This window comes from Syngnathus floridae, chromosome 19 (genome assembly GCF_059516105.1).
Source record: "Syngnathus floridae isolate MCC-2025c chromosome 19, RoL_Sflo_1.0, whole genome shotgun sequence".
Taxonomy (NCBI): domain Eukaryota; kingdom Metazoa; phylum Chordata; class Actinopteri; order Syngnathiformes; family Syngnathidae; genus Syngnathus; species Syngnathus floridae.
In genome coordinates this window covers 6,372,109-6,398,761 of record NC_142431.1, presented here as the reverse complement: position 1 = coordinate 6,398,761, position 26,653 = coordinate 6,372,109, and the positions used below count along the sequence as shown (strand labels likewise).

Genomic DNA, 26,653 nt, shown 5'->3' with positions numbered 1-26,653 from the left:
ACCTCGGGAGCACTCAGTCACAGTTGTGGTGGCACACATTGTGTGTAACTACGGCGGTGTTAGCTGACCCCTGCTTGGGCCCACCAGAAGAGCACAGTGTAAAGCCGGCGTTGGGCCAAGCCAAACATTTTAACTTTCATAGACAAAAACAAAACGGTTTCGCCTTTCCTCTCCCTCATTTCGCCCGGTTCCTAAATATTTTTTCACCCGAAATCAAGCGTCACGACGACGACCAAATGTTTTTTGGGGAGGGCTCACGCTGTTTTGTGCTGACCTTGCGAAAATTCGACAAAAATCCCCTCCCATACGCCCCCCTCTGTCTTTCTGCTCGAGTGCTGATTATTTAACTTTTTGCCTTTTCTTTCCTCCTAAATGTGTTATTCATCCTGTTCAGCCAGTCTTCAGGCACACTTCAGAGCTCAAAATAAAATAAACAGTGGTGTTTTCGCCCCCCCGTCACTGCGGGCCTTGACTGCATCTACCTGGAACAATAAACAGCTGTGTTTCAGAGCTTGTTTATACTCATCTCTAGACATTGGCTGAGAAAAGCACAACAGGAAGTAGAGTATACGCGGGTATGAAATACGCAAGGCCTACGCAGCGGCGTCGCAGTGTTGGTGGACGCAAGCAGACCGTGATCGCACGGAGGCTGCTGGCAGCCAGTGAGGACTCCACGTCTGGCACCCAGGGAGGTTTATCTTGGAAGGGCACCAACCATCTGCAGGCTATAAGGACTCGATCGACGGGGTGACGTTGAACGAGCTAGACAAAAGCGGTCCACATACGCCGCCGTGTGTTTGCCTGACTTTGTGTACGTACGTGTGAAGCTGTTCAAGGTATGTCGAAACATAAAAGCGGGACTGACAGTTAAGGCAATTCTGTGATTCAGTAAAAGAACTAAGAAGCAATTAAAATGATGGGCCCATTGGAAGAAGAAAATTTAAGATTTTTCAAATTTAAGAACATTTCACAGCAGGCCACAATATGAGAGGCTGCTTGCAGGGGTGAGTAACTGAGCCACTTCTTTGAAGTTAATTGGGGCCAGTCGTTTACTCTTTCTCTGGAGCAGTGAGGGGAGGGGTGAGCAGTTAGGAGAAGGACAAGACCAAAGATGCACTGCGACGACAGATGCCTTTTTGCTCTGTCGATAAATGAGCATTGTCCTATAAATATTAATACCTAAAAATAAAAATAAATGGTGCCAGCGGGTACTAATTAGCCCCAATGACAATATGAGTAGTCCATGGATGTATCCTAAAAAAAAAAAAAGCGGTCATTGAAGGTCTACACAAATGGCCACTTCAAATGAAAAATGATGACTATATCTTTTCAGGGTACAAATGAGATCCGACTGTTCAATGTTCTTTTGATTTTGATTTTCATCAACGAAGCTAAAGCCCGAGCCCTTCATTCTGGTAAATTAGCATTGATATTTTACAAGAGCATTTGTTCCTTGAACTGTGCACGGCGGGCATTTAAAGTAAAGACAGCCTGTTTGGAGCTTATAATAAATAGAACATTAAACCTGTTTTGTACATCTCCTTGTGTAGTCATTTTAAATTGACCACAGCAGGACTTTTTTTTGGGAGGAGGGGGGGCATCCCCTTTCAACTTTGTAATTTCGACTAGTCGCTCGCGTGCGCCCTACACACCCTGTTGTACTTTGTTCTTGCTAATTAACGTCAAGATGACATGAGTCATCGTTTTAAGTGATCCAATGGGAAACAAAGCAGACCTTGCTCAAAGAAATATATCTTGCATATAACAATTACAGAGTTTTTGTGAGATAAGCTACAAAAATCTGCAGGTAAGGGACTTCAACCTTAATTTGAGTAAAATGGCACACAGGGACACAAAACGACATCAACCAGTATGAAACTGCCGTCGGGGCTGTCACGTCTGTGGCTGTTTCCGATTTTGCGAAAGAGGTTTCAAGGGTCGGGGGCCACACACAAGCACATGATGGTTTAGTCAGCTTTTACATCTTCACCAATAATATTCCCAGAGACGCAGGAAAGCCGGACAGACGCTTGTAATTCAGCTGACAAGAAAATGAAAAGCTTTCATTGCCCTCACGTCACATTGGGGGAAGCAAACTAACAACCGGGACAATTTTAGTTTGAACGCCATTTGGCCCAGACCTAATCCCCCCCCCAGCACCACCACGATCATCAAGCTTCTGAGCTTGATTACTTTTCCAGAAGGATGTGGTACTTGCTGGCGAAGCAGCCGCTTTAAATAAAGTGACAATTTTTAATGGGGTTTCAAACCTCAACGTCATTGCGTGTTGCCAACTCCTCTGCGATGACATGCATCCGATGTGCACGTTTTTCAATCCACGCAGACGCGAAGGAAGCCAGCGAGCTTGAAATATAGTAACTTCGTACATGGTTTTTTTTGAAACAATCTTTCCAGATTCCAATGTATGAGCAGAGACAGCTGACGTGTAAAGACGATATTAACGCAATTACAGTCTTATGTGCGCCATTGCTCAATGGGGGAACGGCCAATTTGGCAGCAATTTTGGCTGTTTGGCGGCTTTTAAGTGATGATAATGAGAGCTGTAATTTTCACACAGCTCAGCGCACCTCTGCGGTTTTATCTCGTGACAGTTTGATCATCCCCCTTTTCCCCCTCCAAATTGTCATTCCAACACTTTTAGGGTGATCATTTACATGAGCTGCTATTATACTGCCAGTGGGGACAAGAATAGGTGGAGCTATTGGACAGTACCGCTTGCATTCTTTTAAATATAAATTAAATTGTAAAACAAATTCATTCTTTTTTTTCCCCCCTCCTGAAATCCCAAGTAAGTTCACAAAGGTCAAAGTCTCTTTCAATCGAGTACAGGAGCAGCGACATGCATTGACAATGACAGAACACTAAACATAGCCAGCAAGGGTGAATGTGTGTGCATAGACTGATTACATAAACAGAGCCTTTGTGCTTGGCCGCCTTGATGACATGAAGGCGAGAAGGAGAGGTATGAAAGTTGTTTTTGACCTCACACATGGAAAATAAATACAGCCCCCCTCACTCCTGAGTGATTATTTATGTGAAAAATAAATAGTGAAACCTTATCTGTGCGAACGGTCACACAATGTTGACTCGAATACAATTCACCATGGAGGTTTACATTTCATGAAACCAGAAAGATTTTTTGGGGGGAAAAAAAAGATTTAATTTACTCAATACTTTCTTTGATGTAGATGGAATTTAATATTAATATCTGTGTGGAAATAAGATTTTGGTTTTAATTAGACTTCTTTCATCGCAAAAGACTCAAATATTTGCCTTACTGCTTTAATACTAACTGCATATTTTTCTGGCTGGATTAATAACAATAACAGTAACAATGAGGTAACTGGTTTGATGGCAAGTATAGAAACAAGAGACAAGCAACACTGCCCCCTGACGGTGACGGTTTTTTTCTCCACGTTTTTGTCCTAAATTTTTCTCTGGTTAGAAATTAAATAGATATTGAAGGGAAAAGTATTGTAAAACAGTCAAATATTATATCTTAAATTCATATATTTTCTGGAAGTGACAAAAATATGAATATATTCTGTATGTATTCTTAGAATGAATTAGCCGATTAATCGGTATTAGTTTTCTTTCAAATATCGGCAAATTGTATTGGACAGAGCCTAAATTCAAAACATCTCCATTCACATAGTACTTTCACAACAGCTGTTTCCGTAACAACACTTTTTGAAAATACAAGACAAAATAACAACACTTACCTTTACGTGAAGCCGCTTTAAATGCAGCCATTATTCAACCACCTATACACAACCACAAACTCCTCGCTATTTATTCACTACTCTTTTTAAAGCCAAAGTGTGAAACATATGTGAATATAATTTTCACTCTTACCTTTGTCGGTGCAGTCCAGTACACTGTGATGTCAGCCATATTGTAGTGACTCAGTCGAGGAAGGTGAAGCCATTTCGATTATTTGCTTTAAGAGAACAAAACAGACAATTATTATGCTTGCATTATTAAAAACACAGCACCAAAGAAAATCCCCAGCAAAACATGCTTATTATCGTTCAAATCGAAATCCTTGCGCAACATTTTTGTTTTGTGTGACTTTAGAATTGATTGATTTTGAACAATAAATCTTTGTGTTATATGTGATCTCGTTCCACTGCTGTCATCTTTCCAAACAATACAGATTGCACTCAGGCACTTAACTGGCATCATCCAGCTACTTGTTAATTACCATACAGAGGGGCTAATTTGAGCACCCCTAACCCTCCCCATGCACCGCTAACAAGCATCACTTCCACTCCAAAGAAGGCCAGTGCCCCTTGAGTGTCTTTACAGATGTACAAACTGTCTTCATCTCTCGCCGAGTCTTCCGCATGTTCAAGTGTTGAAACGCAAAGCATCCTAGTTGGCTGCGTCATAGAGTGGCTGCATAACAGTGCTTCTCAAGATACAGGGGGATGACAAATTGCTATTATTTTCCCCTTTGCAAATTGCCCAAGAAAGCAATTATAATGAGACATGTTGATATTATTGACTGCTTTCAGGAGAAAACATATATTGGTCAACAATTAGAGCAATTTGGTGGCGCTTATAAATAAACTTCAGACAGTGAGAGGAAAATTTGTTTTGTCTTTTCACTTCTCCATCCAAATAACCTTGATATATCGGAAATGAAACGTAGGCACACAATGCGTAAAGTCAGAAAAACTGTGGAAATGATTTGATAATTAACATTCTTCTCGACTCCTGTAGTTGGCGGATATTACATGGGGCAACTTGTTTCCAAGGGAAACGGAACCAGGAGCTGTAATTGACATTTTAACGAATATGTTCACGAAGGCGGGGGGGGGTATGGTGAGAATTCAGACATAGTTAAAGGTGAAGGTATTTTTTTTCTGGTAAGGTGAATGGTAGCTTTTATTGAACAAAATCTAATGTGCCCTCATATGCATTTTTTCCGATGTCCTCGTACAAAGATGAAAGAATTTCTTTCTCGGAAATTCTCTTAAGCTGAAATGGCGAGTGTTTTCCACTGCATTACGACTACATTGTGAAGACAAGGACGAGCTGTTGTTTACGCTTGCAGTTTGCAGTTAACTCATTGCAAGCGTGGAGGCTGTTGAGCTTAGATGGATGACTTGTTATAACGCCCGAAAAGTTATAACAAGAATAATATATTATTATTACTTTTGCTTTTATAGTTTTCTTTACTTTTGGCTTAGTCTCTGTGGGGGTTTTTGCCACCTATTTTATCAATGCATTCTTTATTATTGTAGATAGCTAGAAGGACATCAGTTGAACATCAGTTTTTTTCATCAGTTGAAAAGTGATTTTAAAAGGTCGACATCTTTGGAAAAGGTTGTCAGAGCATCAAAAGAGCTTCAGAATAAGATTGAGCCATATGTCATATCTGCCTTTGTTGCTTATGACCCCATTACCTCTAATACCTCTACCCCTATTGAAAAGGGGAGAGAAATGTTAGTTCCTATGGTGACAGTAGCTGATAAAATTTATAAAAAAAAGAAAAAAAAAAAAGGAAAACACCAGTCTTGTGTCTGGGTACATGTGATGTTCAAACCCAGAAGTTTTGTTTGTAATATATTACAAATATATTTTTTTAATTATTATATTAATATTAATTCTTGCATAGCGGCGTGTCTGCACTATCCTCAGCGGTAATTCTCCACGCTATTGATTTATCATTAATGAACGAGGACACCAAGTAGGGGAGTGAAGCGGGATGTGATGAGCATCTCCACAAGAGCCATTTGTACAAAAACACTGACTCAAGAGTAGAATGAGCTCAATGTCCATCTGTTAGATCCCGTGGTCACGTTTCCTGCTTTGCAATTTTTTTTTTACAAGATCGCCATAATCTTCAAAGTTAGAATTACATAAAAAATACTGCTGTAGATTTAAATGAAATGCTCATTATTGTCGAATTAAAGGCCAGTTGTGCTTTGCTAAAAATTCCATCACTCGAGATTTGTCTGTGAAAGGAGAATGAAACAGCGCTTGTGTTTGCTCTGCCATATATGACAACTTCATTTCCATCACTTTCCTTTCATCCTGCAAATGGTTACACCTCCGATCACTTAGCGAGGAAGGTGCGACGTATTAACGTGTTTTACGCTATTATTGTAAACCTCATGTTCACTAAAAGCTTCAAATGCCTCCAGGGGCTAAAAAAAAAAAGTCAAGTTTGAGAGGTGTGAATCTTAAGCTTTCATACGTCTAGACACGGCAATCATCCCTCCCATTTTCTGAACCTGAGGTGACCCAAAAGATAATACAAAAATACTGTGATTTTTTTTCTTTTTAATTTTCAGCGTTTCTTTTTTTTTTTTTTTTTTTTTTTAAACTGGTCCATCCTGCTCGAGCAATATTGGCTATATTAAGTGTAACACAAGAACAAATGCTCTTTTTGTATTTTTATTGAGTACTGGTTAATCCTTGGATCCCACGTTATTATTTTCTATTCTATTACTTTCTATATCACTGCGTGCGTGAAAGTCACAGCCACGGAATGAGACTGAGGATTAACGTGCGTGATTTCTTTCGGGGTAGGATCATGGGCAGGCGGGTCAACGGCTGTGTGCAAAAGGGAGGCTGAGAGGTTTAGCACTCGCTTCTCCCACCCTGAGCAATTGTCGCTCCTTTCGCATGGGATTTGTGCAAAAATAACTCTGATTTAATGGGTTTTGTGTGTGAAAGCTATGCTAAGCATTGGCGTCTTTGTCAAAGGTACCTGTGAAGCAAGCAGACTATTGCCTCTGAAGGTCATCTATGGAATTCATTTCTGAAAATTGTGTTGCCGTCGACGCGCTACAAATAACAACAAATAACATTATTACATGGAGAGAGTGAGTGCATGTGTCACAAAAAGGTGAAGAAAGATGTTGCTGTTTAGATTCCATCGAGAAAAAAATGGCCCTCAAACTACTCTTAAGTAATATAATCAGGAAAGAAAGGTTTCTGGATTGAGTGGAGTGGCTGCTGGAGCTTCAAGTCCCTCTGCAGATTATTAACCATAATGATGCGGGGTCACAGCCTAGCCTAACTTACAAGTGGAAGAATTCCCACGTCAGACTTGAGATGTAGCCTGAGTTCAGGGTGGGGGCAGTTATCGCAACACCGTTTTTGACCTCTCTGACCTCAATTTTCATGACTGGTGAAAGTCCGTCTTTCAAATCGGCATTTTATTCCTATTACATAACTCGCAAGAAAAATAAAATGATAAATAAAATGTATTCATCATAAATGCCGTTCGACTATTTTGACAATTTTCATGAACATTTTTAAGTACATATTTATACCTCATTTTGTTTGAAACTTCCTATTTTCCATGTGCGTGGCCACTTAACTGACATCATCAGTTTGCGGTCTCCATGGCAATGCGCGCTGCGTTCAGGCTTCTGTGAGGAAGGAGGACAGAGTGAGCACAGATGAATGTGACAGAAACACAAGGCAGTATCACATCAATCTTCTCCTTAATCTTCTTCTACGACTAAAATGGATTCTTCTCCAACGCCGCCCATGTATGACCACTACCGCTCCACGTTATCGCCCAGCATGGACATTGGCGTCGGCATCTACCTGTTGTTTATAAGTAAGTTCATTTTAATCCAAATTATATTTCTATTTTTTGTGGATGGTCTTGTGAACACATTTTTGTGACTTGTATACGATATTAATTTTACGCTGACTCAATTAAGCAATCAACTGTTGCATTTTTCTTGAGTTATGCGGGAAATGTCTTGCACGCCTTGCAGAATGGATTTATGTAAGTAAGTATCAGCCAAAGACTCATAGAGGGATCAATTTGAATATTGATGAAGTGTATTAAAATTCCCAGAGGGGGCAATAATGGAAGGAGAGTAGAGGTGCAAAAATGTAAATGCCACCTTTGAATTTCCTCCATGAGATTGGCTAATGGCTGTGGAGCAGGCAATGGTTTAAAAGGGAATAAAGGGCAAGGCTCCGGTGGGCATTAGAGAATGCGATTTGAGGCTTCTGCTGAAACATTATCCATATAGAATGGACTATAATATAATATACTATAATTTGACATGAGTCTGGGTGTACTCACAACTGCATCTGTCAAACAAGGAATCTTTCCACGCAGTTCATTTTGAAATGTTCCCTATTTCACTGCTAAAAATAAAGAGCAGAATCACCAAGAGGTGTATTTCACTTGTTTTATGTTCATACTGTTATTTGTGTTTAGTTGGACTCATCTGAGGGAGTACTTAGTAGGTTCCATCAAACGCAAGGTGCTGCTGTTTTGGCTATCAACAGAGTATCCATTTAGTGTACGCTTTGCTTTATTTGATGCAACTATTGGTTTGATGTACAGTATTATTAAAGGATTTAAACCCATTAAAATCTGACAAACCAACCAAATATGAATTGTTTTCATTATAGTAAGATTGTGGATTTGGTTTAATCGATGCTTATGCAGTGAATCTTATCGGGGTTGGGATATGTCATTGTTATGAGCTGGTGCAGAGACTAGATCAAAGTATTGCTCTCACAAACAATTGCTGTTGCGAGCGTACATACGTAAATACATACATACATACATACATACATACATACATACATACATACATACATACATACATACATGTCGGATTGAACAGAAATATAGATGCGGAAGTATGTGGAATTGGCAAGGGAGTTGGGACTTGAAAAATGCAGGGAAGAGAACAGAGACACTATTCGGGGGTAGCTGTATGTGTAATAATTTATTGTTTGGTCTAATTATGTTCCATTATTGTTTGCTTATTGTTTCGTTTGACGATGACTCCAAGGAACAAGCTTTCCCTGAATGTTGTGCACCTTTTATATTCTTTGCACTCTCATCCGGGCAATCGTTTTTTTTCAACCTTAAAACAAGTGATTGGCAGAGCGCGAGTTGTCCTTGATGATGTTTGTTACTCTGCTGAAGTAGCGAGAGCAGCTAATGACAAAGTACTGGGAATACCCAGTGATCTTCTGGGATGTGTTTGAATTAAAAAAAAAAAAAAGATATTGAATGTTACTGCAGTAGGTAAAATCCCTCTTTATTTATATAGCGATTTCACAACAGCTTTTGGCGTAATGCATTATTTATACGCACAACAATAATTGTATATAATTACAATATATGTTACATGATTGATTTGATGCGCCTTCCTGCTTCATGGCCTTCACCCACCGACCATCACGTGCATACATTTCCCTGTCTCTGTAAATGCTTGGGAAGGGGGGATGGGGGGGGGGGGTGTTACCATCACAACGATGTGCGAGTTTCCTGGTCTTGGGACTAGGCAAGGTATCAGGATTTTTAAATAATATGCATGGCCTTCACTAAACCTGTCACAGTGGAAGCTTGAGAGCTATATTCACACCCACAACATTGATTCTGCAAAAATGCCCAAATTATACAAATAGTCTTACCTTGACATTATGTGTGCATCCCAGCCATGTTCTCCATCACGGGCAACCTGCTGGTTCTGGTGATGGCCTTCAATCGTTCTTCTCGCATGAAGCCTCCCGAGCTGCTGAGCATCAACCTGGCGATGACAGACCTCGGGGCTGCAGTCACCATGTACCCTCTGGCCATAGCTTCGGCCTGGAGTCACCGCTTCCTTGGGGGTGATGCCGCTTGTCTCTACTACGGTCTGTCTGGCTTCTTCTTCGGAGTGGCCAGCATTATGAACCTCACGCTCTTGGCCGTGGTGCGCTTTGTGGTCTCGTTGGACCTGCAGTCACCCAGTAAGTAGCAGCATCGATATAAATTGCCTTTCTATATTTATCTACATGTTTTGAGGCAATAGGAAGGTGTATGATGGATGTCATGTTATCCAGGGGACAAGGTGAGCTGGCGTCAGATGAAGCTTCTGTGTTTGTGGTCTTGGCTGTACGCCCTTTTCTGGGCTCTACTGCCCGTCCTGGGCTGGGGCCGATACGGTCCCGAACCATTCGGCCTGTCCTGCTCGCTGGCCTGGGGTCAACTGAGGCATGAGGACTCCTCCTTCGTAGTGGCCATGTTCTCCTTCAACTTGGCTCTGCCGGCCGCCATCATCATGTGCTGCTACTTCGGCATTGCCATCAAACTCTACATCACCTACAAGAAGTCGCTCAGACACGGGCGACGTGTAGCCAATGTACTCAAAATGCATCGCAGGCTGCTCATGGTCAGTGTTGTCCAGATTGTTTAGTTGTCATACATTTTGGTGAGGGGGGGCTTATGTCAGATGGGCACATTTAACTGTTTTAGCTAATTTACCTTTTCTAACAATGATAGTAATTTAAAACAAAGAGAGAGTTGCAGACCTCAACAGACTCAGTGTACACTTTACTAAAGATTCAGCAAAACATGGTGGCCACTAACATCTTTGCCCTGTGCTGCAGATGGCAGTGGTGATCAGCGTGAGCTTCATCGTGTGCTGGTCTCCGTACAGCATGGTGAGCTTGTGGTCGGCCGTGGGGCCCGGCGGCCCCATCCCACCCCAACTCAGCCTGCTGCCTTGCATGTTTGCCAAGAGCTCCACAGCTTGCAACCCCGTCATCTATTACATTTTCAGCCAGAGCTTCAAGCGTGAGGTGAAGCGACTGGTGCGCTGCCAGCCTGGATGTTGTGCTGGCAAGGATGGCAAGGGTGCCAGAGGAGGAGGAAGAGGAAGAGGAAGAGGAGGAGAGTGCTCACAGGCTTCCATGGGGGAGGCAGCTACCACACTCGTTTGAAGGAAAACTGAGAATTGGACCAAGGAGGGGGACAAACAGAGACCCACTGGCTGTTTTCTGACTTTTGGGCCAGGGCTTTTTGTTCTTTTTGGTCAAGGCTTTAAGACTGAACGCGACAGGACTGGGCGATGGTGAACAAATTCCTGTCAGCGATGGACCTTGTTGACTCTTGGTAACGGAAAAACTGTGACCCCTGGTGTTTTGATCTGGAAACAACATTTCGAAGCATCGTATATTAAATGTCGCACAACCAATTAATTTTTATGGATTTCACTCTAATGTGACAGAAGCTGAGTCACAGTTGATTATTCAATGAAGGTATTGTTTATTTTCTGTACAGTACAGATGTCACCAAATATGTTTGCACAATAGACTGGTTTGACATGAAGACGTACCAGCATAGAAACAAATAAAATCAAATGGTGAAGAATATGACTCACCTTTTTGCTGAATATAGTTGTTGTAATTAGTGGGATCTTGCACATTTCTCTTTAACAGGCCAGTCTTGTTGTGTTCCACAACACAGTGATTCCCAACCAGGGTGCCAAGGCACACTGGCATCCTGTGAGGTGCCACAGGAAATTACCTTAAAAAAAAAAAAAGTTAATTGCAGCACCTATATCTGTCTTCATCTATCTATGCCAGCGATGTATAGAATAATTAAATGCTCTTCTGCAAGTTGGCAGAAGGTTAATATCATGTAGTATTAATAGAACAAATCATGGCTTTCTATAGCTATATTAGCATGGCATACAATTAAACAGATTTCCCGCTGATTAAGGTGTGACTAAATTATTCTAAGTATTCATATTTATGCAATTTTATTTGGTGGGGTGCCGTGACATTTTTATTATGTATGATAATCATAAATGAGTGCCCTGGTTCATTAAAGGTTGGGAAACACTGCCATAGTATTTAAGCGGCACTATATAATGGGATGATAGCTGGGCAAAAGTAATACAAAATAAGCTCTTGACTGTTTCAATTTAACTTGTACTGTTCTTGTATTTGATTATAGAGACAATCTAAATAAAGAAGCTCGAGGTCATAGGTGTCAAACACAAGGCCCGGGGACCAGATACGGCCTGCTACATCATTTTATGTGGCCCGCGAGACAAATTTTGCACCGACTTAGTGTAATTACTAAAATTAGCAATTGTCTTCACCTCTAAAAAAATAGATATATTGCTTGCTATTTTTAATACCATTAGTCTTTTCAAAATATTCAAACAGGCCCGCCGAGGGAAACTTTGACTACGATGCGGCCCACGACAAAAATGAGTTTGACACCCCTGCTCTAGGTCCTCTAATCTCTAAAAACAGCGACCAGTCCTCACCGAAATTCATGTGCACTACTCATGGCCATTTTAACCTTATGAAATATTTAAAACGATCTTCATTGTCGTCAAGCAAGCTTTAAGCGACGGAAGTATCGTGATATGTTGCTACTTGGCGTATCATACATCATCCATGATAAATAAAATGGTTATTAGCACACAGTTGTCGGCGCATTATTGGACAGAAAATGGCCACAAAGATGGAGTTTGTTGATGTTCAAGCTGCTAGCAAGATTTAAATGTAGCAGCACTTCAATCCTTCCTCTGAACGACGTTCATGACGCTAGCAAGGGCATCGAACATGTTTAGCCTTAATTTGTCTCAAGGGCTGTCCTAATGCTTTCTTTTTTTTTTACCTTCTCCAGCGAAGAAAACGATTAGCAAGATGGGGTTGTGTGGCAGCAGCCGGCAAACTGTAAAAAGTAAAGAATATGGCTGGCATGCGCTCACCTGAACTGATTGGCAGACGCGCCTTCTAATTGGCTGGTTCTGCAATGACGTCAGGGACAGGATACTTTTTCCAAAACAAAATTTTAGTAATAACTTAGTAATATAGTATTATTACTATAATAATGTTAGCGGTAATAATAAAGAAATAATCAGTTTATACAATTCTACCCTTGTTTTAAAAAATCCAATGATTATTGGGCTGTACTTTTAAATTGTTTAATTATATATATTTAATTCAGTTATCTCAGTTGAAGTAAAATCCTTTATGCTTAGGAAAGGATATGTTCATGTAAACCACTACAGTATGTTATGTAATACTGGATTTAATCGTATTATTTAATTTAATTATACACATGCACGCACACACATTTGCTGCTCACTAAGCCGAAGGGGTTCAGCTCAAGCTTGTGTCGCATTTAATTCCAAAAATATACACAGTACTGTATACAAATATTAATGATACAGAGTGACAACCAAGATGTTTGGTAAGGCAAATAGCAAACAAAACATGATACTTCTAGTCATTATTATTATTGTCATCATTTGATAATGGATAACATTCCTCTTGAAAATCTTGAAAGTGGCAAGTAGGCTACAATTATTTTCTAAATGGCCTGTCGGATGTTCTCCAGGCTCTTGTGGATGCTGTCCACCACATCCACGGCAGCCTGCGGGATCCTGGTGCCTGGCCCGAAGATGGCGCTCACGCCACTCTGATACAGGAATTCGTAGTCCTGTGTTTAAAACAGGGCGCAGGTTTTATCAATTTTACAATGAAAAGCAAAACTTTCCGACATGGCTCCAGTTACTTTTCCAAGCCGATCATTACCTGTGGCGGGATGACACCCCCGCAGATGACCAGGATGTCAGGACGCCCCATCTTGCGGAGCTCCTTGATAAGCTCGGGCACTAAAGTCTTGTGGCCGGCAGCCAGCGTGCTGACCCCCACGCAGTGGACGTCGGCGTCCACCGCCTGCTGGGCCACCTCCATGGGCGTCTGGTAGAGAGCAGAAAATAACGATCACAAAAAAAAGCAACAAGTACAGTAGTTGGTCATGTTTTTTGAAGAGCCTGACCAATTAATTGGCCAATATTAACGTTGTTGTACAGGTCCTGCATTTGTAATTATTATCATTTTTTTAATCGACTGAACCTGAAAGAGTGGCCCGATGTCCACGTCAAAGCCGAGGTCCGCGAACCCAGTGGCGATCACCTTGGCGCCTCGGTCGTGACCATCTTGACCCATCTTGGCCACCAGGAGGCGAGGGTTCCTCCCTTCCTGGTTCCGAAATTCAGCCACTCTGTGACAAGGTTATTTTGGGGATTAACATCTTTTGAATAAATATGCGGCAAGTAATTTCATATGCTCTGTTGGCCACTGCAACATTTATGCTCATTTCAGTGGGCAACCAAAATTGTTTCTGCTCATTTGCATGCTATACCTGCTGAGAGCCATGGCGATTTCTTCATGCTCGCCGTATTCGCTGCGGTATGCGCCGCTCACCATGCGGCTGCTGGCCTTGTGCTCGCCAAACACTTTCTTCATGGCGTCCGTGATCTCGCCAACAGAACATCTGCATTTAACAAAATTTAAAAGAAGAAGAAAAAAAAACTTTTTTTTTTTTTTTAACTTAATTCCAAACCTGGCGCGCGCCGCCTCCACAGCCAAAGCCAGCAGGTTTCCCTGCCGGGTGCGGGCGCACTCCTCGATGGCGGCCAGGCACTTGTTGGCGATGTTCGTGTCGCGACTCTCCCGCACCTGCCATGTAAATGAGACTCATCCACACTGTGCGTTTCTTTGTGCTCTTGAAATGCCTCTCAATACCAAAATTTTATTTTTACATAGATAACAAGTGTGAAACTTTGTTGAAAAACTAAAAATATGCACCTCTATGCTTCTTGAAATGCTCTAAACTTATTATTCATTGAAAAGAAAGTGTGTTTGGAATTGTCTTACCTTCTTCAACTTTTCGATCTGTTTCTGTCGTACCAGGGTGTTGTCGATGGCCAGCACTTCCACCGTCTCCTCCTTCTCCAGGCGGTATTTGTTCACTCCGACGATTACCTCCGACCCTGGAGAAAGAAGGGGACGGGGAGGCATTTCCAAATGCCACCTCTTCACAAGATGGAGGCTTGAGTGTAGAAATGTATGAAAACAACTATTATGCAAGCGTACGTGAATCGATGCGGGCCTGTCTGCGCGCCGCACATTCCTCGATGCGGAGCTTGGGGATGCCCTCGGCCACCGCACGAGCCATGCCGCCCATCTCCTCGATCTCCTGGATGAACTGCAGGCAATAGGAAGATTTCCGGCAAAATTTGGTGAGTCTTTGAAGATATTAAAAAGAACCCCAACGTGAAAATGAGCTACAAAAAAAAGACATTATTTCATTTACAGTACCAGTATGTTATCTGCACAGAGATGGGATATTAATTCAAGTATGATTAAAAAAAAAAAATTAAACTGTTTTGAGTTTTTTTTTTAGCTAATTACAGAATCTATGTACGGACTCGTTTCCCACGCACCTTCAAAGCTGTGTTGTAGAGGTCGTCGGTGAGGGACTCCATCATGTGCGAGCCCCCCCACGGGTCGGCCACCTTGGGGATGCCCGACTCCTCCTGGATGATGATCTGCGTGTTGCGTGCAATGCGGGCGCTTTTGACCGTGGGCAGACCGAGAGCCTCATCGAATGAGTTGGTGTGGAGCGACTGCGTGCCTCCGAACACGGCCGCCATGGCCTCGATGACCGTGCGGATCACATTGTTGTACGGGTCCTGGGGACGATCCTTTGGTTAGCTTTGCAACCCTGATGGTGAAGGATCGTGAGAGACTTACTTGCTCCGTGAGGGACCATCCGGATGTTTGGCAGTGGGTGCGTAGGAGAAGGGACTTGGCATTTTGCGGCTGGAACTTTTCCCGGAGTAACGTGGACCACAGCTTCCGAGCCGCCCGCAGCTTGGCGATCTCCATGTAGAAGTTCATGCCGATGCCCCAGAAGAACGACAATCTGCATATTGCACATGCAGTAAATATATACAGAAATCTATATGCACATGTATCCAAGTCTTAATTAGAAAAGTTCAAAATAAATTACAATTCATCTTTGAAAACACTCATTGTAGAATAAATTTAAATTCAAAACTGAAAAAAATGCATTGTGTGTCCTTTAAGGACACTGCTTCAAATATTAAAACACACACGCACACAGCAAGTGAAGTCCTTTGAGGACAAGTTTTCTATTGTGAGACACCGCAAATGGCACAGCTCGCTCAGGTCGGCTGTTAAAATGAGATAATAGCTTTGGTGAGAAAGCCATATGATTGGACGTGACATCTGTGAATAGATTGCATCCGCCACAACCCTGGGAGCGCTTACCCCTCAATTTGATGTACCATTACTGTAGCTATTGAATGGTGGCACCAAACGGCACAAGAGAACTTTAGAATGGAAGCAATTTCAAGTGGAAGAATTGGAATTTGTGAAAGGAGTATGACTTCTGCACTGGCACGTACCATTGCAGCTGTGGGGCGAGGTGCCAACTACCGTGACTTTAGAATGAATTCCAAATGCCCAAAAAACTGGGCCATCATTTTTACCTGGGTGCAAACTCGTCGATGGTTAAGCCAGCTTTGAGTCCGGTGCGACAATACTCCAGTCCGTTGGCGATGGTGTAGGCCACTTCCAAGATGGCGTCGGCCCCCGCCTCCTGAAGATGGTACCCACTAATGGAGATGGAGTTGAACTTGGGCATGTGCTGGGAAACATTTGTATAAACAGCAGTCAGGCACTTTGAGAACCACTGCATTACACGCATTCACTGTAATGCACAAAGGTTGACTTTACTTACTTGGGAGGTGTACGAGAAGATGTCAGCGATGGCGTGCATGGAAGGTTCCGGCGGGAAAATGTAGGTATTCCGCACCATGAACTCTTTCAAAATGTCATTCTGGATGGTTCCGGTAAGTTTGGCCTTGGGGACGCCTTGTTCCTCGCCCGTCACGATGAACATCGCAAGCACAGGAATGACGGCCCCATTCATGGTCATGGACACGGACATCTTCTCCAAGGGGATGCTGTCAAAGAGCATCTTCATGTCCTCCACCGTATCAATGGCCACACCCGCCATTCCCACGTCGCCATGCACCCGAGGGTTGTCAGAGTCGTAGCCACGATGCGTGGGGAGATCGAAGGCCACTGACAGGCCCTGCTGCCCCGCTGAGATTCATAAAGAAAAACATAACAATTTACATATGACAGCACGTTTGACCTCGGTGGAGGGCTACCCTACCTTTGATGTTGTCCTTGTAAAACTTGTTGCTCTCCTCTACGGTGCTAAATCCTGCATACTGCCTGATGGTCCAGGGTCTGCTGGTATACATGGTCGGATAGGGCCCCCGAGTGTAGGGAAACACCCCTGGCAATTCGTCTGCACTGGCGTCCGAGTCGGCCTTCGTGTACACCGGCTTGATGTCGATGCCCTCGGGCGTGTGCCATATCAGGTCCTCGGGGTTCTTCCCCTTCAGTTGCTTCTTAGCCAGGGCAGTCCACTGAGGGTGAAGCTCCACCTGGTCCCGACGCGTGGCCGAAGTGTGGATCCCATAGGTGTGGAGGGGCGATCGGGCCAAAACCCGGGCAGCGGCGCATGCTCTGTGTGCTGTCAGCATGCTTCCCCTGGGCTCACACGCATAGAGGACCTGGGGGACCTGTGAAGATGTTTTTTTTTATATGGTCTATTTTGAAACATTTTGGTTATAGCTCTTGATTTCTATAAGCAGTAGGACAATGTAGTTTTCAAGATGACAACAGTGGGGAACTACTCCATTTATCAATACAATAGACAAACAACCTATATTAGCATTGTGAGCTAACCGCTAGTCGAAATCGTCACATTGAATCATCGAATAAATAAAGCTAGACAAAAATTAACATGTTATCCGGGATATGAACATAATCATACCCGTTCATGACAAATTGGAACAATGTTAAGTTTATGTCAGTGGGGGGAAAGTAGTTTAACTATAGAAGCTAGGTCGATGCTTTCGTATGTAGCCCCTCGTAGCTAACAGCGGCGAACTGATATTTTTAACCAATTGCGTCGAGGAAATTTAGATCACTTATTCGTGGCATTAATTTGATGGCACAACCAGTTGATATGCTTAAAATCTGACCTTGTTTCCTCTTCTTGTGGTCTTTAAAGGTTGACAAAAGGCGTGCGTAGGTCTATCCAATGGACTCTCAAAACATTCGCCGTCAGCCAATTGGAAGAGACGGCAAGTTCATGAACTCTGAACTACAAAACGCGGAAGTAAATAGTAAGCGTCTTCCTCATGGCCATATTGGTCAGGTATAAGCGTTCGTGAGTATATTACTAAGAAAGCAAAGTCAGAAACGTCGATGAATAATTTCAGACCGACTTTGCCAATAGTGTTGATCTTAATGTTATAAAAAAAATATACAGATAAAATTTGAAATAAATGTTACATGTCAATTGTGCATATGATTACCTTTATTCAATATTGTTCTAAAAAAACATTGAACACAGGACACATTATAGTTAACATGCCACTTTTATTCCAGAATTGGTCAATAAAATGGTAAGCAGCAACAGTTCTGTACGCCATCGGACCAGGTCAACGAAAGAAACCACACGTGCAGTAAATGCTTTTTGGGCGGGAGGGAGTTACAAATTCATAGATAACATGGCAACATTTTCAGGAGCATTCAGCGGAACAAACCCTGATTAAAGTGGCAATGCAATCAGGTCAGTGTTTTTTGTAAGCATTGTTTATATAGAAAATACCTAGTCAAGATGCAGGGATTTTAGTAATGTGCTTATCCTCTGTTGCTAATACTGTAAGGCAGTGAGTGTTTTGATTGCAGTGTAGTATGACTTAAGATGCATTTAAATAGTACAAGGAACAAGAGAGGGATGCCGGTAGGAGGGGAGACAGCACATCAACCGGGTCCCTGCACAAATGTTTTTACTCCAGTTTGAGAAGCTCCACATCAAAAACCAGCGTGGCATTGGGAGGGATGACGCCGGGGTGGCCCGTGAGGCCGTAAGCGACGTCCGGTGTGCAGGTGAGCTTCACTCGCTGGCCCAGGCTCATCTGGGGGACAACGCTTTGTTAGCAAAATAAACACATTCACTTTTATATGTTAATCATAACAAGCAAAACGATTGTTTTTGTTAAAACCTGCCTTCTTCTTACTGTACAGCAGAGAGCGCTGCCACACTAGCTAAGACAAAAGTCAGCTCATATCAAATTAATTTTATATTCTCCCTACTGTTAATTATTGAAGAACACAACACTTTTTCCTTAACTATACTCCCAAAATAGTAAGTAAACAACTGCAGGGATTGTTTTGATTGACAAGAGGCCATCACCCTTATAGAGTGACAACCAGTTTACGCTTACGTACATCGAGACAGGCCGGTATGGAGCATGTTTACATAGAATGTTGTGGTTTTTCTGACCTGAGCCACGCCTTCTTCCCAGCCTTTGATCACCTCGTTGCGTCCGATCTTAAATTTGAAGGGTTTGTTTCTGTCTCGGGACGAGTCAAACTTTTTGCCGTTCTGCAGCATACCTGTGAAAAAGATCAAGTCATCATTTTTGGGTGAGATTTGCAAATGAGGCTTTTTTTAGGGTTTAGTTGGAAAATCTGAAGTGTTACATCAAGTGGGGGGAGGGTTTTATCACAATCTTGGGTCTGTTTAAATTTTCCCAAATGCACAAAGGCAGACTATGAATCAGGAAGCGGTGGCCTGGTTTATCGGATTATTTTTAAAGTTAACAACTAGGCCATCGCTCATCTGTGTGTCGAGGGAGAATGAACAAAAAACAGCAACTTTGAAACCCAGACGAATAAAAATTGCAGATTCAGAGCTTTATGAATATTATTATTGACTCATGTACGATTGCGTGCCAAGACTTTTGGCAAGCTCTACTTCCGAAGAGAGCGAGATCAAGTTTAGTAGGCCTTGGAGCTAACATGACATTGCATTGCTAAGAGTAATGAGGATAAAGAATATATGCCTGTGAGTTGTTGTTGTTGTTATTATTATTATTATTATTATCATATATATACATATGTACTTTGTGTTCAAATATTTGTTGATTAATCAGATGTTTAATCAGTTAGCAAAATGTTATGTCAAATTCTAGAATCCAACTGTGATTGAAACTAGTTCCAAGCATGGTGGAGGTAAAAGGAATCGGTTTGCAGCAGATGTCGTAAATCCCATGACGGATGCAGCACGTTGGTGTCTGGCGCTTGTTTTTTTTAGACTTGAGGGTTGCTTCTAACATTAGGCGGTGCTAAATAAATCTCCTGAATGATCTTGTAGTTGAAGTTATAAAACAAGGATATGATTTAATCCACTTGCTAGCACCACCTCGTGGAAAAAGAGCCGCGTAAAACCTAAAAGGTGTGCTAATATTTTGTTTAACTTTATGGGTGCTGCACACAGAGTATCATTACTACGACTAAATTATTCTTTATTTTTGACGCAGTCATTCTGCCATCAGGATGCATGGGTGGGGTGGTCGTTGACATCCCTTCCTGATCCTGAAGCCGCCAGTTACGACTCCAAGCTCTTTGCCTTGCGTCGGCACAAAAAGTCCTAGAAAAAGGCTTAAGCGCTAACAGAGGCGGGGTTATTTTTACCCTGGCATATCCTGTCTCGACCCCCCCACCCATCCACCTCCCCCACAGTCTCGAGGAGCTGCCAGCCTGACACCCCCTTCACTCCCCCCCCAAGCCGCATTAAAAGGGGTGGATAAGAAAAGCCGCATGTCGGGCTTTATGTCTGAGTCTGCATGTCTGGGAACTTTACATAGAAATTTACCGGAAGCAATCTAGACACTTAGAGTAAATTTTCCACCCATTTGAATCCTTAGGTGTACCTAATGCAGGGGCCAATGAGTGTATCATGGGAATAATAAGATCTTAGTTTCCACACTTTAACTCAAAGCTCAATGTGCAAGCCCGAGCAGCTTTCCTGAGAAATATCAGCCTTGTGATCACTCGCCGGCCATATTTGGGAATCTCTGCCTCCTGCCCGAGTCACGGGAGGGTCAGCTGCAGCATGCCATGTGAGCGTCTGCGTGGTTTGAATCCCAAAGTGCATCCCAGTGCCCCTCCCATTGAGGTCGGGATGAAGTGAGGAGATCGAAATGTGACGATTGCTTCCGGTGAAAGAAAGCAACAACAAAATATGTAAAATATGTAGCCTCTTTATCTTTGTTTTTGTTCATCCAGCAGGAAGTCTTGGAGGGCCTAGCCTCCCAAATCTATTGCTAACTGCTATCACCAGACTTCCTCCTCATGATATCTTAATGAAATCTTTGCTCTTATGAAACAAAACAAAAAATGGAATAGGCTTTGACCCGGAGCGTTTTTGTGCAAGACATGAAACCGTTTCTCCCGCACAAAATTATGATGACAAATATTTATACCGAGTCAAACTCGTTGCTCGGTCAAAGTGGCTTTGGGGGTTAAGTTTTCAAACACCAGCCATTTCCCTTTTGCGGAGTCAATAACACATTTATCGCTCTGTGAGATTCGTCTGGCTGAATTGGAGCCAGGAGCGTGATGATTTAATGAGTGATAATGGGGGATGACGTGCGGAGTGAGAGAATGTGGAGGATGTCAGTGACGCATGCCAATGGAGACATCCAGTGAGGAGGGAAGCAGGTGGATTGAACGCAAGTGTGTATTAAAGTTTAAGTTTGAAGTCCTTAGAAAACGTGCCTAAAGAGAATTTTTTTTTTTTTTTTTTTAATTTCAAACCAAACTTGACCACGGATGCCTCTGCAACAGACGTTACAGTTCAGCGTGCATCTCAGTGCAGCCACGTGTGTTTATCACAAAGCCCTCAGCGCAGAATTTGAGGCGGTGTTTTTATAGCAGCATCATAAACCTTGTGATCCGCAGACGGGGCTGATAGCAAACGAGCTTTTTGTTTGTTTACTTTCTGTCTGACCTACTTGTCTGCGCCAAACAAGTGCCCAAGGCACGCGCTAACCCAAATGTGTTTCCCCGTGTCGCAGCAGTGCAGCTCACAAAAATTGGCCAGTCTGAAAAATAAAAGACCCTATCGCACGAGGCATAGACACACTGGAAGGCCGAATGAGGCCAGCATGGAACAGAATTTTTTTTTCTCAAAAGTTCAACTTTAAGTAATAATAATATGTAGCTTTGTGGGATAAATGTAAAGACCGCAGGATAAAAGGTGGCAGCAGGACACAAAATGGGAAAAAAGAGATGTGGGAAAAAAGGTGTGGGACACTCTAAGACTCTGTATAGAAAGTATGACTCACTCACCTATGTAATGGACCACGCACGTCTGACCCTTCTTTGGAAATGTGCTTCCTGTGGGACACAAATACAGATGAGTTCATATTACGAGTCCCTCCACTAAATCACAGTTTAACCTAAGACTCACATGAGCCCCCCCCCCATTTCAATGCCTCTGTATGCACACCAGAAGGAGCAGCACAATGAATTTAATTGAAGCAAAAAAATTATGCACAAAATGATGACTGTAATTCTTTACATCCTATTTATGTACATCATTATTCAGTTTTTAAAAAGTCCAAAATTGTAACGTGCTATTTTCCTTAATTAAAAAAAAAAACTATATTTGGTTGGATTTTTGGGGAGATCTGAACCTATCCAGCACAAATAAAGCCACTAATAATATATAAATAATTAAGTAATAATATTAGTTTCGGGTCAGGGGTGTGGGGGGACTGTCAAGCCCCCTCGGGGACGCAACTCACCATCACCGGGAGATATTGTCTCGACTTCCACGCCCATGGTTCTGCAATACGTTGTCGACTGTCAGCCGTGGAGCATAAGTCCTTCCAATGCAATCGTTTCCCCGTATGGCCGCTACAGTTACAGCTCGGTGTTCGCTGAAGGACAGCATGCAGTCTTCACCCGACTGCAGCCGAGAGCCTCCCAGCCGAGATACGAGAGAAGCGAGCTAGCAGGTTTCTGGACTTCTACTGTCTGATAGTCTGTCACAAGATGGCGGCGCCACACTGTGGCGATGCAGAGTACTGACTGGACAACGCGGTGGTTGCTTATTGTGGATTTGGAGTTGTTGTTTGAGATAAAATGTCAACTGCTGCATGTACAACTGATCAATTGAAATGCTTTCAGTTGGAATTCGCGAGCAAACGCTACTTTTGAACGAAGAAATACAGTAAAAACGAGTCTGAAATGCAACCAAACTACGTTTCCCATGATGCACTTCTCCGGAGGGTTCCTTGGAATCTATTCCGGTTTAAAGGCTAGTAAACATTGACGTCGCGGCGTTAGTTACCCGGCAAAATGTAAAGTTATCCATGAAAATATCAAAATATTAAGTGCTCCACGAAGCTTTACTCAACAAAGTAGGTGTTTTTTCTAGTCTGTTTCAGTCTATGCTATCTAAACATGAAGTTAAAGCACACAGATCTACGAGGGATGCGTGGGTACTATCATTTTTTTTAGATATAAGAGGGATGCGCGAGTACTATCACTTTTTTTAGACCGAGTACGATTACATATATTTAATTGCAAGCCGATACCTATTACCGTAACTTAATACGTACTTGCAATTGTGATAAAAACTTTTTATTTTGAATCAAATATGCTTTAAAACCAAATCATTTTTGAAACACACATTTTGTATCGGAAACCCAAATCATCACTCAACTATCACAACCCGATACCACTAGATCAGCAACGCATTAACAAGAAAAACACAATGGATCCAAATTGTCTCAATTTTTTCAACCCTTGTTTCTCTAAGCAATTCCATTGGGGCCCTGAGTAAGAGAGACTGTCTCATCCCCCACATCTGATTAAGTGAGCGACGTCAGCGGCCTTGGGTCCTGAAAGGTCCCGAGTGTCGTGTCGAGGTCGCTGCGCTTTAATCGGCTATTAGGAGAGCAGATTAAGGTGCCTACTTGGAAGGAAATCCCAAGAGAGAGTCTTTGCCACTTCTAATCTGCAGGGTGAGGAGCTCCCGGCCGCTCGGATTGTTTTGCCGCTTTGTTGCTGGGATGTCCCTGGGCAAGGCCAAGCTGCTACGGACCGGCATCAACACGCTGCACCAGGCAATCCACCCTGTGCACGGCGTGGCGTGGACCGATGGCAAGCAGGTGTGCCTGACAACGCTCTACTTCCAACGCGGCGAGCCCAAGTTCGGCGACACCAATGTCATCGGGCAGTTTGAGCATGTCCTGGGGCTCTTCTGGGGCCCACTGTGCTGCCCTGATTCTCCCGCCCTGCTGGCCGTGCAGCATAAGAAACACGTCAGCGTTTGGCAGTTGCAGCTGAGCGCGTTGGAACATAACAAGCTGCTGTGCACGCAGACCTGCGAGATGAGCGAGCCCTTCCCGTTGCTCGCGCAGGGCTGCGTCTGGCACCCCAAACTGGACATTCTGGCCCTCCTAACCAAGCGGGACGCCTCAGTGCTATTCGCCGTACGGGTGGACAACAGGAGGACCAAGGCGAATATTAAGGGTAGCGGTCTGATCCACTGCGCATGTTGGACTAAAGACGGAACCCGGTTAGTGGTGGCAATCGGCACCTCGCTCCACTCCTACATCTGGAACGACATCCACAAAAGCCTGGTGGCCTGCTCCTTCTGCCCCATTTTTGACGTGGGGGGCTACATCTGTGCCACAGAGGCAACGGGAGACTCGCAGGTTGCCGTGGCGACAGAGCTGCCCTTGGAGAAGCTATGCGGGTTGAATGCCGGCATGGCCTTCGAGGTGGAGCCCTCGCGAGTCCAGACGCCGGAAAACGACCTCTGTCACGATTCCAGACGGCTGTCGTTTGACCTTTCTGACAGGTCTCATACACCCACCTCTGGGCCTCTGGACCTGACGCACCTCCTGGCCAGGCACCGACGCTCAGACCCCTGTCCGCTTATCCACCTGAAGCGCAAGGATGGGGTGACGGGTTCTGGTCAGGACTCCTCACACCTGGTACTGATTACGTACGACCGCAAAGTGGTCACTACCCGTAAAGTCAGCATACCGGGAATCCTGGTGCCGGATTTGGTGGCTTTTGACCCGCGCGCATCCACTGTGGCTGTAGCATCTAACACCTGCAACATGGTGCTGGTGTACCATATCACGGCGTCGGCCATGCCCAATATCCATCAGATCTCACTGCAAGCCACTGACAGGCTCAAGGGGGTTTGTTTCCTTAGCGACAAGGTGCTGCTGATGATGGTGGGCCAGCAGAAGTCCATTGACCCTGCCTTCCTCCCGTCCTCCAACACGGAAAAGTACATCCTGCGCTTGGTAACCAAAAAGTTGGATGGGGAGGGTGCCCCCCCCACTCTCAACGCAGAGCCTACTTCTAATTTGTCACGGATTAGAAGTCAGTCCGAGCACCTGCCCAAGGAAGACAGGGAGCCGCTGGGGATAAAGGACTTGGTTCTGCCCGGGGCCGGAATTGTCCCCCGCTCACCCAGGAACAGACGCAGGCTGGTAGAGGAGGTGAGGAGCCCAGAGCCCAGCCCTGTGGCCAGCTCCGTGGACTTCTCCTCCTCCTCTGAAAGAACCTCCTCCATCACGGTGGAAAACTTGGACGTCAGCCGCATGGCTGGCCTGGCATTGGCGGGCCAGACCAGCAGGGACTCCAGCCGAGCTGGATCACCTCGACCGGAGGTGGTACCGGAGCCAATGGTGGCCCCGCCAGGCGGCTCCTCAAGGGAGAGAGCCTTGGAGCATTTGGTCTCCAACATGGAGCGGCTGTTCACTCGCTTTGCAGACGTACAGCAGTGCCTGGGCGAGATCCGAGAGTACACCCAAAATGGCAAGAAGGTTCCAAGCTCTTACCCAGCCGCCGCCGAGCCCCCATACCTCAACGTTACATGCCAGGTACGTTCAGTATTGTCTCGTAGACACTGTGGTAGTCAGGGTTGGAAGCAGCACTTGACTTGTGTACTTTTTGGGTCCTGCAGAAGCAGCTGTCTGAAAATGTGTTTATTGACGAACGGCGTCCGATGCTGCTTTGTGATGGTAAGCTGTGTCTACGTGCCCTCCAGGAGCTTTTCAACCTCACAGTTGTGGAGATGCTGCACGGTATGTCAATCGATTTGAGTGACTTTTAAACCAACCCTCGTGTTTGTTCCCTCCCAGCTAGCTTGTTAGCTCACTAAACATTTACATTATCAAGAGTCCTGCACTAAAATAAGCAATTTTACATTAAAAAAGACATTCAATAAATCTTTATTTCTTAAATAGTGTAACCAGTTAATTTATTGTACTTTAATTGTACACAATTTACTGCCACACAGCTGGCTCATTTGTCTCTTTTCAAAATTCGCCCATTCAAATACATCATCGGTCGTGACGCGTTCGAGCTATAATTGGATGTGTTTAGAGGCCCAGGACAGATTAGAAGCTTTTAAACAGAAGCAGCTTACTTTATTGGCATGTAAAAGGGCTAAACTGCACCGTGCTATCTAATGTCTCGCTCGATATTTTTGCAGGCCCCCTTTGGATCGTCCTGGTAGCCGACTCCGAAGGCTTTGTGCCCCTGACTTTCAAGCCCAAAGATGAACTCACTGTACGAAACGGCAAGCGTAAATCCACCCTGCGCACCCCCGGGAGCCCCGAGACCTCCTGCCCGTCCAGTCCGGCCCCCTGCCACAACCCTGACACCACCACCACAGATGCCACCACATAGTTTATGGACTTCACTTTGTAAATAAAGCAGTTCCAACAATTCACCTGCTGTTTCACGTTTTGTTTTGGGGATAAAAACAAAAAGCTACAATTTACTCATGGCTAAGAGAAATATAAAGCAATCTTTTTTTCACTATGTATTTTCTACTAACAACCTCTCTCACAAATAGATATTTACATGCAAATAAAGTATTATAACACTCGCTTAAATATGTGTATTCATATATGCTGTGATAGTCCACAGATGACGTTAGATGGGAGCAAATGACGTGTAATTAAAGCTAATCAACTCGCATTAGCACCAAGATACCACCAGAGGACGCTAAAGCACTCCATGTGCTCATGTAGATTACTGTTACTGTACTGTTGATATATGAAAGTATAATTTGCAGATTCACAGTGATTAACCTTATTCATTTCTTGAATATGTATGTGCA

General features: G+C 43.7%; 5 protein-coding genes across 12 annotated transcripts in view; 2 read left to right on the top strand and 3 right to left on the bottom strand.

Moving 5' to 3' along the window:
* The window catches only part of runx2b (RUNX family transcription factor 2b), a 69,159-nt gene extending 56,620 nt beyond the window's left edge, over positions 1 to 12,539 (bottom strand). For 4 of the 5 annotated variants that reach the window (XM_088361648.1, XM_088361647.1, XM_088361642.1 and 1 more), the window contains exons 1-5: positions 12,419 to 12,539; positions 11,166 to 11,311; positions 9,436 to 10,931; positions 7,311 to 7,409; positions 3,877 to 3,961 (exon numbers count right to left, since the gene is read on the bottom strand). Coding sequence is in view for 2 of the 5 variants with exons in the window: in XM_088361640.1 (XP_088217766.1) it covers positions 3,877 to 3,915 (39 nt within the window). In the remaining 3 variants the exon portion in view is untranslated. Of the gene's footprint in view, positions 1 to 3,876; positions 3,962 to 6,742; positions 6,820 to 7,310; positions 7,410 to 9,435; positions 10,932 to 11,165; positions 11,312 to 12,418 lie in introns of all 5 variants that reach the window. The other variant, XM_088361641.1, reaches the window with a different exon arrangement.
* opn8b (opsin 8, group member b) lies at positions 556 to 10,725 on the top strand. Its single transcript, XM_088361649.1, has 5 exons — positions 556 to 836; positions 7,371 to 7,603; positions 9,460 to 9,753; positions 9,847 to 10,175; positions 10,393 to 10,725. The coding sequence occupies exons 2-5, from the start codon at positions 7,507 to 7,509 to the stop codon at positions 10,723 to 10,725; spliced, it is 1,053 nt and encodes a 350-aa protein (XP_088217775.1). The 5' UTR covers positions 556 to 836; positions 7,371 to 7,506.
* Positions 12,540 to 12,905: 366 nt separating the features above from the next.
* mmut (methylmalonyl CoA mutase) lies at positions 12,906 to 17,820 on the bottom strand. 2 transcript variants are annotated; one of them, XM_088361454.1, is made up of 13 exons: positions 17,682 to 17,820; positions 16,802 to 17,216; positions 16,361 to 16,728; positions 16,110 to 16,267; positions 15,349 to 15,520; positions 15,039 to 15,287; positions 14,689 to 14,800; positions 14,470 to 14,585; positions 14,156 to 14,271; positions 13,955 to 14,086; positions 13,666 to 13,813; positions 13,342 to 13,509; positions 12,906 to 13,246 (listed from the first exon to the last, which is right to left on the bottom strand). In XM_088361454.1, exons 2-13 carry the CDS (start codon positions 17,175 to 17,177, stop codon positions 13,118 to 13,120), a joined length of 2,244 nt encoding a protein of 747 aa, XP_088217580.1. In that variant the 5' UTR covers positions 17,178 to 17,216; positions 17,682 to 17,820; the 3' UTR covers positions 12,906 to 13,117. The 2 variants fall into 2 exon arrangements, with proteins under 2 accessions (XP_088217580.1, XP_088217581.1); XM_088361455.1 differs by lacking the exon at positions 17,682 to 17,820 and adding an exon at positions 17,471 to 17,670.
* Positions 17,821 to 18,061: 241 nt separating this feature from the next.
* Positions 18,062 to 22,553, bottom strand: fkbp1b (FKBP prolyl isomerase 1B). The gene is made up of 4 exons (XM_088361464.1): positions 22,302 to 22,553; positions 21,844 to 21,891; positions 18,992 to 19,104; positions 18,062 to 18,623 (listed from the first exon to the last, which is right to left on the bottom strand). The coding sequence occupies exons 1-4, from the start codon at positions 22,336 to 22,338 to the stop codon at positions 18,495 to 18,497; spliced, it is 327 nt and encodes a 108-aa protein (XP_088217590.1). The 5' UTR covers positions 22,339 to 22,553; the 3' UTR covers positions 18,062 to 18,494.
* A 242-nt stretch (positions 22,554 to 22,795) lies between these two features.
* On the top strand, positions 22,796 to 26,260 carry wdcp (WD repeat and coiled coil containing). 3 transcript variants are annotated; one of them, XM_088361459.1, is made up of 4 exons: positions 22,796 to 22,919; positions 23,525 to 25,406; positions 25,490 to 25,610; positions 26,021 to 26,260. In XM_088361459.1, the coding sequence occupies exons 2-4, from the start codon at positions 23,574 to 23,576 to the stop codon at positions 26,215 to 26,217; spliced, it is 2,151 nt and encodes a 716-aa protein (XP_088217585.1). In that variant the 5' UTR covers positions 22,796 to 22,919; positions 23,525 to 23,573; the 3' UTR covers positions 26,218 to 26,260. The 3 variants fall into 3 exon arrangements, with proteins under 3 accessions (XP_088217585.1, XP_088217584.1, XP_088217582.1); XM_088361458.1 differs by having other exon boundaries at positions 22,804 to 22,919; positions 23,321 to 25,406; XM_088361456.1 differs by having other exon boundaries at positions 22,820 to 25,406.
* The last annotated feature ends 393 nt before the right edge of the window (positions 26,261 to 26,653 follow it).

Bases quoted from the DNA above. Each gene is read 5' to 3' on its own strand.
- opn8b (XM_088361649.1), top strand. From the start codon at position 7,507: ATGGATTCTTCTCCAACGCCGCCCATGTATGACCACTACCGCTCCACG. The intron at 7,604-9,459 runs GTAAGTTCATTT...TGTGCATCCCAG, and splicing joins CATCTACCTGTTGTTTATAA to CCATGTTCTCCATCACGGGC. The intron at 9,754-9,846 runs GTAAGTAGCAGC...CATGTTATCCAG, and splicing joins GTTGGACCTGCAGTCACCCA to GGGACAAGGTGAGCTGGCGT.
- mmut (XM_088361454.1), bottom strand. From the start codon at position 17,177: ATGCTGACAGCACACAGAGCATGCGCCGCTGCCCGGGTTTTGGCCCGA. The intron at 15,288-15,348 runs GTAAGTCTCTCA...GATCGTCCCCAG, and splicing joins GATGGTCCCTCACGGAGCAA to GACCCGTACAACAATGTGAT. The intron at 13,510-13,665 runs GTTCAGTCGATT...GCTCTCTACCAG, and splicing joins ACATCGGGCCACTCTTTCAG to ACGCCCATGGAGGTGGCCCA.
- fkbp1b (XM_088361464.1), bottom strand. From the start codon at position 22,338: ATGGGCGTGGAAGTCGAGACAATATCTCCCGGTGATG. The intron at 21,892-22,301 runs GTGAGTTGCGTC...TGTGTCCCACAG, and splicing joins GACAATATCTCCCGGTGATG to GAAGCACATTTCCAAAGAAG. The intron at 19,105-21,843 runs GTGAGTGAGTCA...TCTTTTTCACAG, and splicing joins GTGCGTGGTCCATTACATAG to GTATGCTGCAGAACGGCAAA.
- wdcp (XM_088361459.1), top strand. From the start codon at position 23,574: ATGTCCCTGGGCAAGGCCAAGCTGCTACGGACCGGCATCAACACGCTG. The intron at 25,407-25,489 runs GTACGTTCAGTA...TGGGTCCTGCAG, and splicing joins ACCTCAACGTTACATGCCAG to AAGCAGCTGTCTGAAAATGT. The intron at 25,611-26,020 runs GTATGTCAATCG...ATATTTTTGCAG, and splicing joins AGTTGTGGAGATGCTGCACG to GCCCCCTTTGGATCGTCCTG.